Below are 22,355 nucleotides of genomic sequence, written 5' to 3'. Positions count from 1 at the left end.
TAAAAAAAATGATCGTTTAACATCGGGTTTATAAACAAGGTATTGAGCATGCAAAGTAGATTATCAATCATACTAATGAAAAATGAGGTAAACGTATTATCAGCAATTTCTACTCATAGTTCACATTGTGTTGCTGAATAGTTCAGTTAAGAAAATCAAGTACGACTACTCCTTAAAGGGGAAGTCCAGGCGATTTTCATAATTTCACATCACGTAGTACATAACTCGATAGCTCCATGTTTAGATTTGTGGAATCAATTTTTTCCTTGAGCAGAATACTAGTACTCTGAAAAACTCAAACAATAACTGACCAAGGATGATGACATATTATATTATAGCAGCTTTACCATACGAATTGGGCATGACTGGGGGCTCACTATAAGATGCATGCATGCAAGAAGGCTCACATATTTCAGAAAAATAGCAATGCAATACCATTATGCATGTACAATACCACCTTCTTAACAAGGTCACCCGTGTACAATTTATGTATGTTTTCTTCTTCTTCTTTTTTTTGTTCTGCTCCCTTAAATTGAGCCCCCACCCATCCATTCTTACGGATTATTGACGCTGCTATATGTCATCATCCTTGCATGCTCATAGCGATGATAAGTTATGAGTTTTTTTCTTATTCCTTATCCCAATCACTGTAAGTTCTGATCAAAACTCTGTAACCAGTTTAACCAATTTAAAATTGTTCTAAATAAAAGCAAAGTCTGAAAATCAGCCGGAGTTTTCCTTTAAGTTATATTAAGACACTCTCTACGTGTTGATTTCAATTTGAAATGCAACAACGTCCAAGGTTGCACTGAAATATTATTTATGTGTAGCTATTTTGCGTGTTTCACATTATTATACGCAAACGGGTTCTGCCGCCTCGGCGGCTGCCGAATCCGGAGACACAGACTCGTATGTTGGTGGAGCCTCCTTAGACTTTGGCGACGGCTCAACGTAAGCTGGCGGAGAAGAGGACGCTTCTGTTGACGCAACTTCTACTTGTGCCGAATTCGTTGACTGCACGTAAGTTGCGCTAGTGGACACTGCGCCATTGGCAGTTGTTGCGGAGCCCGTGTTCCGATGACTTCGCCAGCAGCAGTAAATTATCAGACTCAGCGGTATCACGACCGCCATACTGATCAGTATGATCTCCCACGCACCTGGACCGGACCCGTATGAATCTGGAGAGTCTATTTTAAAGAATTATACACAGACAATACACTTGTGTGTTAATTCTCAGCATCATGTGGTTACTAATTCTGAGAAACGTTCGAGAAAAGTCTTCACTGGCTTCTGTGAGATGATTCAGCCATTTCCATTGTTTTGATGATTATGCAAGCATTGTACAGACAAATTGAAACAAGGAAAACTGAATGATGTAAATATTAGGCCTACAATATAACAGTAGACCCTATGCTTTGAGCTTTCCACACGAAGGAAAATGCTCATCCAGTGTATTGGCTGTTCTGGGTTTATTTAGTGCAGATATCATGCAGATATTATAATATGTATAATTACACACACACACACACACACACACACACATATATATATATATATATACATATATATATATATATATATACATTATATATATATATATATAATATTTATAATTCATAAATTTATAATTTATATGTTTAATTTATATTTCCATGTCGGGGATAATATTATATTCCGCGGAGACTACGTCTGGCTTCACGGATCCCCTTGTCTGCGGAGGAGAGTGATAACGTCAATAAAAATAAAAGACTCCTCCGGACAGACGGATCTTTCTGTATAATACAAAGCGTGCTCAGTTTAAGACAGGGTGATTGTCGGACAGTAGAGGACAGAACGAAGGAAACTGTATGAGCGGTGAGATACTGAATGAGTAATTCTCCTTGCACACTAAAACGTGTAGTTTTAAGCTCTTCACCTACATGTGTGTTTTCTTCTCTTCCTTGTGAGGTGCCCACATAGTAGGTTCTACAAGCACAGTCTTTTGAGTGGGTATGCCTCCTTTTTTCACAGAATGTGTATAAATAATTATGTTTGCATGAATAAAGCATCATTAATGACTACAGATATGAACATGTTATTCCTTGGTACCCGAGTGTGTAACATTTAGAATGCATGTCAAATTTACGTAAATTATGTACATTCTGTTGAAAAAACAGAAAATAAAAGTTAGAATTGAATTTAATGGATAAAACGAAAAAAAAATCACTTCGAGATAAATATCAAAGTAATAGTCGCTAGCAAGACATAACATTATTCTAACATCGCGCAGTTTCTGGAATTTCACGATAAGCATGTTTTTCTTGTTTTTAAGATGGAGTATATGACTTCAAATCTTACCCGAATTGGAGGATAAGTGGGGCAGCTCGCCCACACACGTGATAATAGTGAGCTCATAATCCCTACTGCAGTAGGGCGCCCTCTTCCACGCCGCATGGCCACACTCGAAGAGCTTGTCGATGTTGTCATCCTGGTATGTAGCGCAGTACGAGATATCGAACGAAACCTGGGGAGATGGCCATTCAACGTCATCCATCTCGTAGCTGTACAGAATTCGCGAACTTTCCGTGTCAGAGTGGCCCAGTTCCTTGCACACTACCTGACATAGAGAGGAAGTTGAGAGAGAGAGAGAGAAAAAAACAACAACCAAGCACTTAAAACGAAAGAGTAACATAAAAAAAAAGAAAATTCAGAAGAAAAGCTTCAAATCATTATGTATATAAGTATGATAAATTTAAAGCCATTCATAATTGTACTCATGCATATTAATTGCGACTAGAACTGAAAAAAGGCGACTTACTTCCGTATCCTGGAAATACACGTCACACACAGCTCCCCACATACCGTCGTGGTATATTTGTAGGATGCCGTACCGCGTGTTGACTATCCCGGTCTCGGTTATTAACCTGACGGGGTGGTTCGCGACACTCTCTACGTGACAGAAAATGCAGAGTTACAAACAATTCAGGAGAGTCAGACAGAAACATCATATTTTTGCTGTAGGTTTTCTTCTTTTTTTTTCATTTTCCTCTCAAAGACAAACCTTCTAAAAAATTACTCTTTTATTCTCCTTTAATTTTCGAGCCACGTTAACACATCAACTTCGACCAGAGTACTGGAGTGAAAGTAAAGAGGCATCATGCCCTTATTATTTTGATTGCCTCGAACTTGGAAGTTCATATCAAGGATGGATAAATATAAAGTTTAGGATTGTTTGTTACAGGAATACACAAAAGGGAATGCGCAAAGACGTTCTCCATTCATTTCATTTAATGTAATGAAGAAGTTATTGAAGCCATGAATTATTAATAATTCGTCATGGTGACGATGATCAGTTCTTTAGTTTTGCTGAAAGAGGTACGGATTATCGTTACTTTGGTATCATCGATGTAAGTAATGTCCATGTACACACACAAACTTTGTATTATTACAGTACCACTCTGATCACACAAAAAAGTGTTTCGTATCATATCTACGGATTACATGTCAGGCAGAGTCAGAATGAGGCAAAGACACCGTAATACTTAATCGATTTCTCATTTTGGGACGGTGTCCGTTTGGAGAGGTGGTTCTTGTTACTTTTATGCTTCATATATCGAGGAATGCCTTTTGCAACAATGTTTCGATTTTCATTCCTTTTCTTTTTTTTTTCTTTCTCCCTCATTTCTATGTCTTTATTCCCACTTATATTCGTTATTTTACCTTTTCTCAATAACGTTCATAATGCTGTTCTGTTCTGTATGGCAATTCATGACACATGTACTGTAATTATGTCACAGATTTAAACGTGGAATGATTTTGTTGAATTTGCATATAGAAACTATAGATATAGTGAGTATTATATTTGTATGCATTGCTAAAAATATTGTATATGATGCTATACAGAGAATAAGTAAATCAAATCAAATCAAATGAAGTATAAACACGGTTACCATATGGGTAGCAGATGATGGCAACTTCATCTTCGTGTGTTCTTGAACTTTGTCCATCTACTACATCTATTTCATGACAGTCGTTAATCCGAAGTTCATCACCAATGCAACCTAAATTTTCGATCAAGATTGGCAGAGTCCCGCGCGGGAATGACTTTCGGTCAAAGGTGTAGTCGGAATTGTATCCCGCGTAACCCATTTGCCGACAGATCACATTGCGGGTGCTGTAGGTTACGTAGACATCTGTTATCACTCCCCAACGTCCGGCCAAGAAGACTTCCACACGCCCCTGCTCGGAGTACTTGCTGCCGGCGAATCTTATGTCATAGTCTGAGTGCCAAAGAAATACCGGTGAAAGAATCATACTAAGATCTCGACAGACAGTGACAGAACACAACAAGAGCAATACATAGATAAAGAATGTAACTTTTCTATTGACACCACGAACGTAGTCACGATATGGAAGGAGAGTAAGACGAGACAATGAGAATGAGCGATAGCGGGAATGAGAACAAAGGGAAAATCTCGTTAGATGCACACAACTATAAACACATATATGATTATGTAAAACGAAGGAAATTCACAAAAGAACGAATGTCTTATGCTAGAGTCACACACGGCCGAATTTCGTACCGGGTCCATAAGAATTAAATCTCTACGGTGCGAACCGGGTCGATACGGTTTTAATTCCTTGGACCCGGTTCGAAATCCGGCCGTATGTGACTGAAGCATAGTTAATTTACCCTCCATTCCGGGACTAATCCGGCTCATATTCACCCTCATCAAATCCGTTTTTTCACCCCACCGTGTGTGACTTTAGCATTAGGCAGTGAATAACAGATGCCGCAATTCGCAGAATTTACCTTTTGGAGGTCCACATGTGACCTGGGCAATCTGATTACTGTCACACTTAGTGATGCTCCGGGTCGTGAAGGGGCAGTCGCTTAGCTGTGTTTCCGTTCCATCGCACTGGTAGTCCCTGAAGAAAATCTTTCCCGACACCGACCCAAGAGATACCAACTTGGTGCTGTTGCCATGTGCATATCCTGACTGGCGACAGATCACGGCTGCCTCCTTTTCTCCCCAGTCCTGGTCGCAGATCAAACCGGAAATAGTGTCTTCTCGGTATCTTACGATCCCGTCTCGAGAGCTTGATCCACTAAGTAATTCAACCACAGTGGACGGCACTGCATGTTGCAAATTTGGTGCATGAAAGAATATACACGATTGGAAAAAAAAAATGTAGCCTACAAATTAAACAGAAAGTGAGGGTCATGAGTGCGATGGTAAGAGATTTCGCACGAGGAGAAGCTGAACTGAATGACATCTTTCACTGAATGCAGTGCAGCACCTAGAACGGTGAACAAAACTGCAAATCGACAAGTTTTATGAAATGATTAGCAGTCATTGGGGAAAAATGCATGGTTGGTGAAGTAATCGTGTGCTGTAAAGACAATAACGGCAATCTGGCGACCCTGCTACCTGTTAACTTATACATGCAGAAGTTACATCAAGCACCGATCTGCAAGTTATTCCCCTCTCCTGTATGATCTTAACATATTCTTAGATAATGTTGGCTTGACATTAATACATTTCTGATGACAATGATGGCCACCGAGCCACTGGTAATAATGTACCCTCGACCCTTGTTAATGCGCTGATGCCTTGCAGGATCTACTCTGACCATATGTATATAGCCATCGGGAACTTTTATAGCTGTCTTTGAAGGAATTAACGAAATTTTGATTGTCTTTTGAAATAAGATAATCAGATGGAAATTTGTCACATTTCAATCGACTTTCATAGAATGAGTAGAGCGCCGTGTACCATTAACTTACCGTTACACACTACGCCTGCCATCTGAGCAGACTCGGCATTACAGTTCTCATTGTTGGCCCATCCACTTGACGGACAGTCCGAAAGACTAGCCTCACTTCCGTTACATTGCAAACCATCTAGTAACACTGGTGTATCGACACTCGGCACAGTCTTTATCGAGCGAGCTCCCAGTGGATGTCCTAACTGTCTACAGAATACGTGCGCGTCTTCGATGCTCCACTCGTGTGCGCAGATCGTCCCCCACGTGCCTCCGTAGAACACCTCCACTCGACCCTCATCCGGGTACCCTCCGTCCACCATACGAACGGCTATATGTATCATACATGGAACATGATATAAGACCATTACGATAAAATTAATGAAAGAGGATGTGTATAGAGAAACTGACTGGAACATAATATAATACCATTACAATAAAATGGAAGAGGTTGTGTATAGAGAAACTGACTTGTACATTAAAAAAAAAGACAGCGGCAGTGAAGAAGACTGGCACAGACTCTCTATTCTTCTAGGCCTTCTCCAGAGATTCTACTATCAAACCTGAAACTATTGAATTTAAAACGCAAGAGTGGAACTAAATGAAAACAAGAGACCCGGGGGTCACGCGCTCACCTAAGTATCGCAATTTCACCTTCCATGCATTCTTGCACACTCTTACCTGAGAACATTGGAAACTTAGGTCTGCATATGGATCCCCCCCCCTCAACTCCAGGGTGGGGGGGGGGGGGGGGGAGGCAGCCCTGGATCTGCAATGAACAAACTTGGAACTAAAGTCATCAATGTACAAACTCATGGTATTAACTTTGCTTTATCATTTCTGGTTCTGGGGTAGAAGATTTTAAATATTCCTTAATGTGGGGGGGGGGGGTGGTGGACCCCCTAGGGGTCCCCAAGAGGGACATGGTGCCCATTTGAAGGAATTGAGATTCTATCCCCCTAGGGATGCTACCTGCTAAGTTTGGTCAAAATTCATCGTGAGGTTTTCAAGAAGAAGATGAACATGTACAATTTAGGCTCCATTACAACTATAGGACTTCTCCCCATCCCCACTCCTGGGTCCCAAGGGGGGGGGGGGGAGGGGGCATCCCTGATTCCGCCAACCCCATGACCAAACTTGAAACTACAATCATCAATGTACTAATTCACAATATCATCTAAGCTCTATCACTTCTGGTTCTAGAGAAGATTTTTAAGAATTTCTTAATTTTAGGGGGTTTGGGCCCCCTGGGGGCCCAGGTGGGCCATGGTGCCCATTTGAACAAATTGAGATCCTATCCCCCTAGGGATGCTACCTACCAAGTTTGGTGAAAATCAGACATGGCGATCTCAAAGTGAAGATGAAAATGTACAATTTAGGCCCCATTTGGACCCTTCCCCACCCTCCCCTGGGTTCCAAGGGGGGCACCCCTGATTCCCCCATGAACAAACTTGAAACTACAGTCATCAATGTACTTACTCATAGTATCAACTAAGCCCTATCACTTCTGGTTCTAGAGAAGAAGAAGATTTTTAAAGATTCCTTAATTTTAGGGTGTTTGGGCCCCCTGGGGCCCCCAGGTGGGCCATGGTGCCCATTTAAAGAAATTGAGATCCTATCTCCCTAAGGATGCTACCTGCCAAGTATGGGGAAAATCGGTCGTGGGGTTCTCAAGAAGAAGATGAAAATGTAAAAAGTTTACGCACGACGGACGACGCACGACGGACGCCGGACGACGAGCGATCGCAATAGCTCACTTGAGCCTTCGGCTCAGGAGATCTAAAAATGCATGTATGAAATCATTGTGCAGTATGCATACACTAATTAATCATCATCTCTGCGACTTGTTTTTTTCTTATTCTATAATTTTTAACTATTCCCTGTTAAAGTTCAAGGAGGCATAAAAATCTATGGTTCTATAGTTCACATAAAAGGCTTCTGTTTCAATGTACTCCTTTGTTTTTGATATACCAAATTTTTTATACTTTCGTAAGATTGCACAATTTCGACAAACCTTTTAATTGAATTTACTAAAATTCCAACTCATTAACTGCCAGGTCACTTTTAAGGACTAAAGTATAGCATTTCACTCTTATATTATTGACTTCTAATTTTTTCCCTGATTTTGTTAGGAATTAAATTAATTAACCCGGTAGGACCTTTCATCAATTCTTTCATAAATGTAAGGTAGAGGAATATGTGGTCAAATGCAGTGATGTCAGTTCAGTAATTACATGAGGATGATTTCTTCGTTTGAAAACTGTAGAAGAACTTGGTGGACTACTGGGGTTGGCTTATCAATCCGGAACAGAAAACGGCGTGGCGCTCACCTTTGGTCTTGCATATCACCCCGGCGTCTTCCGCGTGCGAACAGTCGTTAACACCCCACTCTTTCGTGACGCTGCAGTGCCTCAGGAGAGTCTTTTCCTCCGAACAATACACCCCGTCGAGAACAATCGGGCCCGATCCTCGTCCAAAGCGGGGCTCCCCGGGAGAGGACGCTGAGTTAACCACGGCTTCCAAAGCATCAGGGTAACCAAGCTCACGGCACACGACCCGCGCATCGGCAATACCCCAGTTGTCATCACACACAGTTCCCCATTCTCCAGATTCAGTGAGAACTTCAACTCGTCCCTCTGCAGGTGTCGAGCCGTTGACTAGTCGAAGGCTTCCTAGAAAGCAAAGTATTTAGGCCTATATGGACAAGCTGAATCCATTTGGAATTCGTTGCGTGAAATAAAGATAGCATCCGCGATCAGAAACAATTAGACTTTAACATCACTATCACGGAAGAGTTCTTGACATGGATGAAGCATCAATAATTACACGATTAACAGCTTACAACATTAATTCAACAACAGCAACGAAAATGATAATCATCATAGAATATAACCTAGTTAGATCTCTTAATTCACGTTTGATAATCGCATGCAGGATAATAAGAGGCATTTTTTCTCTCTTCTCCCTTGGTCGCATCAATGCTTTTCAAAGATTATCCAGTATTCTACTTTCCTACTGCATGATGATTAGGGTCTCATTTACCAAGGATAAATAGCCTCTCACAGTCTCACAGTATCAACTTGCCACAAACTTAATAAATCACACTATGGTTACAGAAGGTTCATTTGAACATACAAGGTTGTAGAGTTATGCACTCAGTCATAACTCATAACATTGCTCAGCCACTCTTTCCTCATCTTTCCTATGCCCGGACAATTATGTACCTTTGCTAGGGTGCGCCCGAAGAATCTAAAATCCTTCTTCTCCTTAAAGGACAAGTTCACCTTAATATACATGTGGGTTGAGTGAATGCAGCAATATTAGCAGAACACATCAGTGAGAGTTTGAGGAAAATCGGACAATCCGTTCAAAATTTATGAATTTTTGAAGTTTTTGCTCAGTCACAACTGGATGAGAAGACTATAGCTTGTGATGTCACATGTGTACAACGATATGAAGAAAGTATAAAGAAAATTCAACATATTTTCACTTTTCTCGCATAACAAAAGAACACTCGACTTCTCTCTTTCAGAAGGCAAGGGGAATAATATTACCCTTAACATACATCAACAAGTCGAAGAAATGTGCAATTTATTCGAAAAAAATAAAGTTTTGTGAAATTCTCTTTTTATTTTCCTTATATCGTTGTACGCATGTGACATCATCCACTATAGTAGTCTACTCATCCAGCAGTGATTGTGCAGATACTTAAAAATTCATAACTTTTGAACGGATTGTCGGATTTTCCTCAAACTTTCACTGATGTGTCCTACTAATATTGTTGCATTCACTCAATCCACATAGGCTATGAAGGTGGACTTGTCCTTTAATTTCCTTGCTAAATGAGATGTAGCTAAAGAACGGGATCAACTGAATAGCCTTGAGTGGTCAAGGTTTCATCAAGAATAACTATACTGGCTTTCGAGAAAATTGAAAAAATACATATATTTATATCCCACAAGAGAATCTCGAAGAGCGATATACACGGTACACTCAGTATTTTATTCTGTCAAATCGTACAATCTCTGCCGATGTAACAATCACTTATATTAGGTATCCTGGACTATGTTATTCCTTTTACTCTCAAGTACATCTGTCTTAGAGGGAATGGATGAACCTGAATTATCATAATTTAACTAATTGTCTTTCACTGGAATAGTCGAATATCAGCTCACGTCACGTTATGAAGTCAGTTATCACATTGCAGAATGGCATTATCTCGGCCTTGTATAGGTTGCCTTTTTAAAGACAAGATTTCCTTAATCATCATTTTGTATAAATTATAACAGAGGTTTCATCTGCTGTCAATTTCAGTCATAATTCTGTTTTATTTGTAGGTATAGTTTACAGCGTTGGTATGATAACATGGCAATAGCCAAATTGAGATAATACCTCTGTAACTAAACAAGAAAAGTGCAACGAAGGAAGAGAGTGAACACTTAATTCATCTTAGACCCATTTTATCTGATAATTCCTTACGGGCGACGACGTACGAACAAGTGTACCGCACTTACCTACCGATGTGCACGTAACGCCCGCAGTTTTGGATTCGGGGCAACTCTTGACACCTAAACCGGCATGCTGACAGGTCGATATGTTTGATTCAAGACCACTACATTGCACTTTATCCAGGAGTACGGAGCTATTTCCTCGCCCAAATGGCGAAGCTACCAGAGCCAGGTCAGCCCCGACGTAGCCGAGTTGTTTGCAGACGACCTCGGCATCCTCGGGTCCCCAAAGGTTGTCACATATCGCGCCCCAAGTATTGTCAAGGAAGACCTCAACACGACCCTCAGAGTCAACGCTGCCGTTGACGAGTCGAACTGACCAGGGAACTGCAATCGATGACAAACATTCAAAGTAAACATTCAGAGAAATCTAAACTTTGTATCATGTTACCGATTAACCGAATGCTTGAAATACTGCACATTATAAACTGGTACATAAAGTTCCTGTTTGTAATCGACTTTATAGGTGATGAATAAAGGTCTCTGGCCAAAGAGAGAAAATAAAAATTATACTGTCGTGATTTTGCTGGCGACGGAAGAACTATCATTACGAAGGTAACTAAAATCTGCCTTAAATTGTTATCACAGTGTGCATAGCTCGGGTCCCTACCTAAATGAGAATGAAAATGGAACTATAAATTTGGTGAGTTTGATATGAATAGAATGATAAATCATTATTTTACAAAAAAACACATATACACATTCTACGTCATTCGAAGTGTGCGTTCACAGGCGAGAAAATCACAGAGTAGAATTATATATTTATCTCAGTAACAACGAAATTTTGAGGCATAATTCCGCCAGCTGAATAAGTTCATTGACAATGAAACTCAAAATAAGGTAATTATCTGAAGCATTATAATCCATAAATGAAATAATTAACATCAATGAATCGAGACAGAATTGCTGTTTCCTGTACCACATGCATGATATTAGGCAGCGACAGAGCAGAATTTAGATGATAATATCTGAAAGTGAAAACCTCACTAATTATTTCACACTTCTTTGGCATGCTCTTTTCAGACGATACAAATATTTTTGTTCCCATAAAACATTTGATAATCTAATCACCACACTAAATTTAGAGATATCTGAAGTGATATCATAGTGGTTTGATTGTAAAAAAAAAAATCATTCATTAACATTCTAAGACAAGTTTTGTAAGAATTCATTAAAAATTAAGTCAAATAGTATACTCTATAACTCTAATTACTGTATTTGTGTTTAATATAATTGAACTTCACCAATACATTTGTGTTGACGGACAATCAGTTGTAGGAAAAAGACTGACTGAATTATTAGGTGTGGGGAAATTGTGGTTCAATTTAAACAGACTCAATACAATTTTGCTAAAACGAGCAGTGCGGTTGTGATTGCGAACTTTAGATTACTATAACTTATCTCCCTCTCACCCATGTATTGTTTTCTCAATTAAACACATAAAAAATTGATGTTATTCAATTTTTTTTTTCAGACAGCCATCTTCATTTACAAAATCACGTTCAACCAAATTTCTACGGCTTTCCATGACTTTTTAATTCCTAAATCCAATATTCATTCTCACCTGAATCATTATAACTGTGATTTAGCTCAACTTGCCGTTCACCCGATTATTATTTGAAAAACCCAAGAAGTTTTCTTGAAGAAATATTTAAAACCATCATTTGTTTAAATTGCGATGCTGATAGGTTTAGAATTAACTAATGTTCACAGTGTTCATAACTCTTTCATTAATCGTGGTCACTGCACGTAAGTAGAACGATCTACTTCTGGTTCAAACAACTTGAACGGTTCAATTGTGTTCGGTGAACCAGGACTATCATTATTATATCATTATTATTATTATTTTGGTCAGCTATGACACATTAGATATCAGAGAAATCTCACATTTCATCTACTCATCACCTAATCACCTTTGGCATACAAGTGAATGCTGCAGTAGGAAGTAATATCAGATTTGACTTTATTCAAATGTTATTGATTAACTTTATTCACGAAAGCCAGCACCTAATTGTACTAGAGTTTACATTTTAAAGCATTGTGCCATCCCACCACAAATCAATGAATCATTATTACAGGACAGATTTTATTTTGAGTGAATCATTATTACAGGGCAGATTTTATTTTGAAAAAAAAAAATCTTGAAAAGGGATAGAACACTTCAATCAATTCTTTACGATAGCTTCAAATTAAAGTAACTATCAATCATTCAAATGCGATTTTATTTCCAATAACACATTTTCGTTTTGATACAAGTTTAAGTAGAGAGAGAGAAAAAAAAGTTCAATGTACAAAATGTATTACAACAATATACATGCATTATTCAAAATAATTGTATTATTGGAAAAGAGAGGCCCATGTAAAACACAAGCTTGTAGAAATGTGAGCTACTGAATATAAATCATTATTGAACTTGCAATGCAGAAAAAAAATATAAAGGAAAGGAAACACACAGGCAGGCACAAAACGCTCGCCGTGAGCAAAGACACAGGACAAACAACAAGAAACAGTGGGAAGGGGCAGATTAGAGGAATAAAGAAGGGGAGGTAAAGGAGGAAGGAAGGAAGGAAGGAAGGACGGACGGAAGAAAAGATTACTTGAGAAGTAGCAGGCAATGGCAGGAGTCCTAAGCTGTAGCCCTGGCACAAGCAAGATAACTGATTCAAGAAATAATACAAGTAAGATGAAAATTCAGTTGAAATGCTATATCTAAAACCAACCAAAACTGCATTGCAGATGCAGGACTGTAAAAACTTTTCCGTGAAGGAGCGGCCAATAAAGAAACTGGTTTGCCCTTTTCATAGATCCGATTATACAGTCGCATTGGAATACATCACATTGAGAAATATTGTTCCGCTTGAGTTATATATTCGTGCAAAAGAACAGTCCAGTATTTAGGCCTACTTACTACATGTTTGTAAACGTGAAAGCATTGCAGCTCGCGCACTACAGGATGACCATGATTCCAAGATATAATAGTCAAAAGGTTTTACTGTATCTATGTACTTGTTTATCCGTCATGATTACATTGACTCACACTTATTTCAATCTAATTATCTAATGTATACATAAATCCACACGAAGATGAGGTTTGTTTGTCCAGTGTGTATTCAGATTATATGGCGACTAATTGTGATGTCAGCAGGTATTATAGTGTACCAATCCCTCTGTAGATATTATATAAATGTATATATTTCAGTTAAGTTCAGTTCAAATTTATTTCATATTTCCATTTTCTCAATGATGACATTACAAAATTATTGACAACAAAACAAGAGTACTACAAAATATATACAATCATGTCTTCTGATTGTAGACGAAAAAGAAAAAGAAAATATACTTGACACAAATGTACGTGGTCATATCGTATGAAAATGTCACTAGTAAGTATAAGAAATATGATGGGGCCTACATAAAAGCTTTAAAGCTTGTAAAACTGTAGGTTCCCGAGTTCATAGGCATATAATTTTACACGGAGAACGGATATGTTTGTCTTGACCAACTGAAATTACACCAGTACAAAAAAATCGATGAGTAATAAACTAATGAACCACATAGATATCGCACAAACCAGACTGCATACAAATCTCGCAGTGTTTGAATAACAAAAATGCTATATTATTAAAAGATGTATCGGTACCATGAAATCACTTGAATAACTTGGTGCTGCGGACAAGGACAAAAGACTGCGAGCATAAAAAGGTTGCTAAAAGCTTGGTAGTGTGTATCCACTAAGTAATAACTGTTTTAATTTGCGTTTGAAGGTGAATAAAGATAAGGAAGAAGTGATATCTAGAGATAGATCATTCCAATATCTGGGTCCAGTAAATATAATTGTCTTCTTTGCAAAAATAGTGCGAGTACGGGGAAGGTGATAGGCGTCACTCTGGCGAGTGGGATAACAGTGGATAGAACGATTCCTTTTGAACATGTGGATAAAAACAGATGGTAATTCATTAGTTGTTAGTTTATACATGAAAATTCCGAGATTATAATAAAATAAGTCTGAAATTTTTAGAATTCTGTTTTGATGGAAAAACAATTGGTACGGGCAAAATATCCGGCGTGGTTTATGATTCTTATTGCACGCTTTTGAATACGGAGAAGGGAATCTAGTAATGAGTGAATTGCATTTCCCCACGCCAAAATTCCATAATTGAAGTATGGAGATATTAAACAAGAATATATACTCTGCAAAATATGAACAGGAAAGAAATGTTCGAGCTTATTCAAAATCCCAATAATTCTAGACAAAATTTTACTTACAAAATTAACATGAGTTTTCCAGGATAATTCTTGGTCAATCCAAAGCCCTGAAAACTTTGTGTTATTAACCTGCTTTAAACATAAATCATTTATTTTGATATCATATCATATCATATTATATCATATTATATAAACATATACATATATGTTCTTATCTTCTCGCATATATATATATATATATATATTAATATGTATTACATAGCTGCACGGTTCCATATATGAGTGATATATGAATGTACTACCCAAAGCCACCAAGCCACGTATAGAGACACGTGATGTATGCATGCACTTGCACATTATATTATGCACTAAATACAATAAAAGACAAATTAGCTTCTTTCACAAACTACTGGAACTATAAGTGTAGAAGCCCTACACACAACTCATAATGTGTTGACTATGTAGTTTTGAAATAAACGAATTGTATCTCTCTCTCTCTCTCTCTCTCTCTCTGTAATGATATAATATATAATATAATATAATATAATATAATATAATATAATATAATATGGGCAATTCCATGGGAATGTGGACATGGCACTAAAAATTTCAACTTTATCATATTGCAAAAGAATTACTCATTATGTATTACCCATATATTGAAGTTAAAGAAAACTCAAAGAATTATATCAATCGGTCAAATATTTCCCGAGAAACAGCTACAAAATGTTGAAGACAATTTTTCAGTCATCCAAATTGCTAAAATGCATGCTTAACTTGATATAATTTTTTTTTAATAGAAAAAAATTCTGCTAGCACTTCAATTAATTTGTTTTAAAGAAGCAAATTGGTTCTACTTCAGTCTCCCATGAGGAAAATTTTTATGCCACCTTCAAAAAATTCTAATCACCACATGAAAGTTCAGCCCTTGAGCCATGTAACGCGAGTTACCGAAACAAGAAAATATTTTTTCATTCTGAAAGGAAGCAGTGGAGGTAATTTGTTGGGAATCATAATTTTCTAAATTCATCACACCCTGATACTGTACACAGGATGTTTGACTTCAATAAACACTGTTATCACATTAAAAAATGTCAATGAAAAGAGTAACGCGAGTTACCATGTAACACGAGTTACCGGCATGTAACGCGAGTTACCAACTATAAACACAAGTTTCCCCCAACATAAGCAAATTTTAGCACTTAATTAAGCTAGATTGTGGTGAAAACAATCAAATGCAGTGCTATACACACTATACTGGACTGAAAACAAAGGAGGGCAAAACATAATAAACTGTGATTAGCATCAAGGCCACTGATCACATGCCACATTGAAGAGTCTAGCCTGGCTTTCACTGCATACTGTACATGTATCCAGCAGTGAATGAGACCATTAGATTTATCTTTTTGAATTTCCTGCATCAGTATTACAGAATTTTTTATTACAGAATGCTATAAAGCACAGCAAGTGTTGGTTTCTAATCCTTGTTCGGTGGTCTACTGAAGATGACACCTGTCCGGAGATCAGGAGGTTGTGGGTTCGAATCCTGCTCAAGTATGTATGCCCCATGATTTTTTATCATGGGCTACTAATAAAACACTGATCAATTCAGTGAGCTTATTAACGTCGATGTAGGGCAATTTGTCAATCAGTTGCAATGAAAAACATCTCAACGGAAGAATTTCATGAATTTGAATAATTACGCAGTACCCACTGCATGTTATAAGGATTAGAACCAGCAACTTGCTGTCGGGCGAAAAGCATGGTGGTCTAGTGGAGATGACACCTGTTCCGGTGATCAGGAGGTCGTAAGTTTGAATACTGCTTGAGTATGTACGCCCATGACTTTTTTTATCATGGCTACTGCTAAAAACACTGATCGATTCAGTGCTTATTTACGTCGATGTAGGGTAATAAGCCAGTTCGTATACACTGTAGCTCATGTAACACATTGGTACAAATGACCTTTCTTTTTTTCTCAGTTGGTTTCGGCACTTCACTTGTTTTTCAAAGCAGCATAATGCATAAGCTTGCATGACATAACAATTTTATGGAACTTCTGTTCAAAAAAAAAAGAATGAACTTGCATTTTAGATCAGGGGATCAGAATACTCCCATCAGTTTATAATTTAGCAGGCATCCATTTCATTGTTTTTGTATTGAATGCAGTGACAGCTTATTTCCGTTTATATTGCAAAATACCATTCTTGCTGTCAGGTGGATGTGCTGGCAAGCATCATTTAGATAAGGATCGCATGAATAATCATCGCATCACAGATGCTTAATGTCAGTGAATTTACAAACCAAAATGCCTGTTCGTACAAATGATCTTTTTTTTGTTCATGCACAAAGTGGGAATTACGAACTGGTCTTTTTGTCAATCAGTTGCAAAGAAATGTACTAGTTTTTCACTCCTCACAAAGATAGGATTTGAAATTTTTTGAAAGATTGTAAGCTGTTTCGTAAACTTGTATATAGGGTTTGATACTTTTTATGTTTTGTTTTAAAAAGACTTTCAACATTTTTCATCTTTACACTCTGAAACTTACAATGTAAATAATACACCTATCATCTAGTATATAAGTTTCAAACATATTTCAAGGTCTCTATGAGGAGTGAAGCTCTTATTAGTCTTAAACACACTCTTCTATTGGGTTTATTAGTAAAATATTTGTTTAAACATTTATTCGTTTTACTATCTACACAAATAAGCATCTCTCAGATTATTCAACACAAGATTCAGTGCCATCAGAACAATTGTATGTCATCAATTTGTGTCACCCTGTGTTACTGGACATAATGTAAACGCGAGTTACCGTAACGCGAGTTACCGAAATAAAGGCTCCCTACATTTTTTCCAGGTCATTGTTACTCAACTTTGATATTGTTAATTTATGAGTCCTAACCCACTGTCAATTCAAGGTAGGAAAAACTTTTTATTAAGATTGTCTAGTATGAGGAGACTTTCCAAAAAAGAGGTCTTCATAGAATTGACCATGTCCTTTTTGTGTAACGCGAGTTACCGAAATTTAAATGATTCAAGAATCCCAACATGTTTGTCCTTTATTTTTTCTTTTTGGATTCATTTAGTTGGTGTATGTCTACTTAACCCATGATGAAAAAAAGTAACTTGTAGATCCTACCAATTACAAAGATATTGGCACATTATCTCAAAAATGTACCCATTATTTGAAAACGCGAGTTTACCGTGGAATTGCCCATATAATATAATGTAAAAATGATATAATATGATAGGATATAATATAATACAACGTAATGTAATGTAATATGATATAATATGATATGATATAATATGATATGATATAATGTAATATGATATGATATATAATATAATATAATATAATATAATATATAATACAATATACAGGGTAATACACACACACATTATGGTCTATCAATGCATTATGTACAAAAGCCACAATGATATTTGCATACATTTACTGTATACCTTTCATTCACCAAACACCTACAGGGACCTACGTTGTACATACCTGAGACGCGCCGCGGTTCGGTTTGCTAGTTACGATCACAACTCAAATCCCCCACTATCAAAACCGTAATGGTGATGATTACCAAATATTGAATTTTTTACTCGTCATACACACGAAATAAACGAAGGAGAAAAGAATTGTTATGTACATTGCTTTGCTAAACAGAGCAAAGGTAGACCCTATGTACGGAAGTATAAAATCCATCCCATTACAACTCTCCCATGGGCCCATGCCCCTCATCTGGGACGGCAAGTATACAATACGACGAGGGAGGGGCACGGTACGTTGGGTATACACTGTACTATCTATACATGCTCGTACATTGCGTGCAACTTACTTGTGGTCTGTTTCAGCACTACTGCCATCAGTGGAGAGGGAAATAATTCCCACACACGACTATACACGTTAATAAACAATTAGTGATCATGCTCAACTCCCTTGTATCCTCGGTTTGTATTACAATTCTGGTGGTAATCAGGCAAAGCACTGTAGTATTTGAGTCACCTGCCGGAGGATGTAGCTATAGAGTCGTAGCGTGTTCTGTTGCATCTCTGACTCACGTACGTGGGACACTAAATCCGTGCAGCGTGCGAACTCTATTCACAGGGAGGTGGAAGGGATCCACCTCCCTGCTCTATTACTCATAGAGCTATATACCCCTCATGTTGCATTGCCAGGATGATGCTGTAGTTCGCAGTGAAATGAGACAGTGAACAATGACAATGAAATCTACTTCCAACACAAACTTCTCCGTTTCTTCATTCAGTTCGTCACGACCAGAAATATTTGCATGGATTCATAATTACAACACACGTCCAAAGAAAACCTCTTCCATGCATCGTCCTCATGTAAGGGACTACTGTTTCCTTGAATTATTTCCGAAACCACTTGTATTAAAGAGTGGAACCAACTACCTGTTGACATTAGGAACAGTACAAACATTTTCTAGGTTCAAAGTTCAGTGTAAAAAAATATCTATTAGACAATTTGAAATAAATTTGTTAAACTACATGTTAAACATTTATTTGAATGTTATGTATAGATTGACCAGGCTACTTTAGTTTTTGAGTGCTCTGCCGGTGGTGTGGTTGTGTATGGGGGTGTGAGGGTGTGGGTGTGTGTGTGTGTGTTTAGTCTGTTTATGGTCTCCCCTTTTTATGTAGGTTTATCTGTTGCCATTGTATATACATTATGATTGTTCTTATATCTTGCCATGTCGTAGTGTTAGTGTGTGATTCAGCTGCTGATCTGAATGTTCTCTCAACTGATCATTATGATGGGGATTGTCACTTTACATCATGGCCTGTGCTGCTGAGTCCCAACTTATCTGTACCTTGCATAGAGCCCCATTCACAAGCCTTGCTTCTTTCGGGGTCCTTCAACGTAAATTTTTTGCATCAGCAATTTGTGTTATCTTATTATTTATGTTTGGTTTTTTGAATAAAGTGACATTGACATTGACATTGACATTGACATTGACATTGACATTGACATTGACATTGACATATTCAATGGTCTCACGCATGTCGAGAGGGTACATAATTATTGCCATTGTGATACCCGGTATAATGTTGTTATGATGGGTGGTCAAAATTAAAGGGGACATTCCAGACAACTTTCCATAATTTCACATCATGTAGCAGGCCTACATAAATCGACAGCTCCATGTATAGATTTGTGGAATTCGTGAATTGTGGTCCTTGAGCAGGGAAGCAATACTCTGAAAAATCTTAAACAAATTACACTGAGCAATGCTGATGACATATACTAGTATATTGGATCCTCGCCCTACTTCAGAAATGTATACAGCGGTGTTATTCCAAGGAGTTACCAGTGACCTACGAAGAATAGGGCCTATATATGCATGCCTTCTTCTTTCGTCCTGCTTCCTTGAGCTCCAACTCACGCATTCTTTTATGGTGAGGCTGCCATGTCATCATCATAAATGTTCATTGCACTTTGTTATAAATGTTTAAAACATTCTTATTCCTCATCCCAATCATTAAAAATTCTGAAACTCTGTACTCAGTATATAGTTGTTCAAAATGAAAAAGTCTGAAAATCATCCTGAGGTCTCTGGCCTTTAAAGGACAAGTTTACCTTCAGAGACATGTGGATTGAGTGAATGCAGCAATATTTATAGAACACATCAGCAATAATTTGACGAAAATCGGACAATCCGTTTAAAAGTTATGAATTTTTGAAGTTTCTGCTTAGTCACTGCTGGATGAGAAGACTACCACAGCCTGTGATGTCACATGACTATTGTGTACAACGATATAAAGAAAGTATAAGGAAAATTCAAGATATTTTCACTTTTCTTGCATAATAAAAGAACGCTTCAATTCCCTCTTTCAGAAGGCAAGGGGAATAATATTACCCTTAACATACGTCAGTGACAAGTCGAGGAAGTGTGCATCTTTTTCAAAAAGTAAGATTTTGTGAAATTCTCTTTATATTTCCCTTATATCGTTGTACGCATGTGACATCATACACTCTAGTAGTCTTCTCATCCAGCAGTGACTGTGCATGATACCTTAAAAATTCATAATTTTTGAACGGATTGTCCAATTTTCCCCAAACTCTCATTGATGTGCTCTACAAATATTGCTGCATTCACTCAATCCACATGTATGAAGGTGGACTTGTCCTTTAATGGCTGCTCGTCATAACAGTATCACAGTCCCTTGATATGAAGCACAAGGAGGTGTACATTGTCCCCCTATACCGTATTTTCATTTGCGTTTGCTTATGACAATGGTCTCCTGAATTTCTGTTCATCAAGAGTTGCCTAATTTGTCTTTTTAACAATAAATACCACTGTAACTTATGTTTGCATAAATACGATAGTTTGTTTGTTTTCAATTATTTGCGTCATGTCAGAAAAAATGTTGGATATTTGAATTAATCATTCATTTGTTTTAACTGTCATATTCAAATTATACTGCGCTCAATTATTGACTTTGTATTTCAGTTTTGTATGAAAAAAAGAAACTCAAAAATAAAATCAAAATCAAAATCAAGTTCTGATGTTCGATAGTTCTGGTTGCCATTGTAACCAGTTGATAAACATATCAGTCAGATTTTGCTTGTTTTTTGTTCCAATTTCATGGTGAGGCTGCCATGTCATCATCATTGTTCATTGCAATTTGTTATAAATTTTGAAAACATTCTTATTCACTCTTATTCATTCCTGCGCCCTTTACCCAATTTCAACCCGTAAATATTGATAGTGACTTTTCATTTTATCTTATTGAATTTGAATTGAATTGAATTGAATTGCAAATCAAACAATTTGATATACATTGTACAAAATAGTCATTTTACCGACAGTATACTGGTTGCCATTGCAACTGTCCAGGTGTTCAGTTGTCCAGGTGCACATACTGAGTGCAGTGTGTGTGTGTGTGTGTGTGTGTGTGTGTGTGTGTGTGTGTGTGTGAGTGTAACAGCCTGCGTTTGATTTCCTTTCGGGGAACCTACTCCCACAAGCATCTGCTTCTATCACTGCTAGGTTCCCTCCACACACAAGTTTATCTATACGCCATGAATGTACCATTTAAAAGGATTACAATTGATTTTGTGCTATGTAAATGCTATTTGTATATTATACTGAACTTAACGTATAATTCATGAGTGTTAATTTACACTCTAGTCTGTCATGGATGGATGTTGTATACACAACACTGCATGATTTTTTATGTGGAAACTTAATTAATGAAATGAAATGAAACTGACAAACATAATCAGATTTTGAGTGTTTTTCGTTCTAATTCCAGTTAACAATATTACTATTTTGACATAATATAAACTATAGTGTCTGTTTCCTTTCGTTATTTAAGAGTTTCTGTGTTTAAGCCAAATTGTATAGAAGTTTAAGTTCTTATTCATGCCTTGGTGACCTTTCCAGATAACTGAATGTAGACATTATCTTGTTTTGTTTCCCTCCCTTTCTTTGTCATGCCTATTATATCTTTAGTTCTATTTTCTGTCTGTTCCGTCCCTGCTTTTGTTTCTTGTCCTTGTCTTTGTCTTTTTTTTTTCTGAAACCAGAGTTGATCATTATAATAATTGTATATTCATGTTGTGTTGAAAATTACGTGATTCAAAGTTCCTTTTGATGTTATGTACTCATGCAAGCGTCATGTATGTTACTTTGTATTATCATTTTGAATTATTTTGAATTGAATCGAATTGAATTGAAAATAATGGATTAAAATGGGGTATTCCTAGCAGTAATTTGTTGAAAGTGTAAAATATGAAGTAATCATGGTTGTGAATGGCCCTCGATCACAGGTCTATAATCATTATTCTTCATAAATGTTTTGAGACTGCACTACTTATTCCGGCGCACACGTATAAATCTTTATTATCATCGTTATTT

At 37.4% G+C, this 22,355-nt stretch overlaps 1 protein-coding gene across 1 annotated transcript; it reads right to left on the bottom strand.

Moving 5' to 3' along the window:
- Nucleotides 1–852: 852 nt before the first annotated feature.
- Nucleotides 853–11,669, bottom strand: LOC139712746 (scavenger receptor cysteine-rich domain superfamily protein-like). Its single transcript, XM_071624542.1, has 9 exons — nt 11,666–11,669; nt 10,260–10,580; nt 8,076–8,417; nt 5,768–6,076; nt 4,793–5,116; nt 3,930–4,259; nt 2,798–2,928; nt 2,338–2,596; nt 853–1,187 (listed from the first exon to the last, which is right to left on the bottom strand). The coding sequence occupies exons 1-9, from the start codon at nt 11,667–11,669 to the stop codon at nt 853–855; spliced, it is 2,355 nt and encodes a 784-aa protein (XP_071480643.1).
- Between the last annotated feature and the right edge of the window lie 10,686 nt (nt 11,670–22,355).

This window comes from Diadema antillarum, unplaced genomic scaffold (assembly GCF_040938485.1).
Source record: "Diadema antillarum isolate AM-2024a unplaced genomic scaffold, OU_Dant_1.0 seq00001849_RagTag, whole genome shotgun sequence".
Lineage (NCBI taxonomy): Eukaryota > Metazoa > Echinodermata > Echinoidea > Diadematoida > Diadematidae > Diadema > Diadema antillarum.
The sequence above is the reverse complement of the archived record's forward strand: the minus strand, read 5'-3'. Positions and strand labels throughout refer to the sequence as shown.

Bases quoted from the DNA above. Each gene is read 5' to 3' on its own strand.
- LOC139712746 (XM_071624542.1), bottom strand. The intron at 5,117-5,767 runs GTAAGTTAATGG...TGCAACATGCAG, and splicing joins GGCAGGCGTAGTGTGTAACG to TGCCGTCCACTGTGGTTGAA. The intron at 2,597-2,797 runs GTAAGTCGCCTT...TCTCTATGTCAG, and splicing joins TGTATTTCCAGGATACGGAA to GTAGTGTGCAAGGAACTGGG.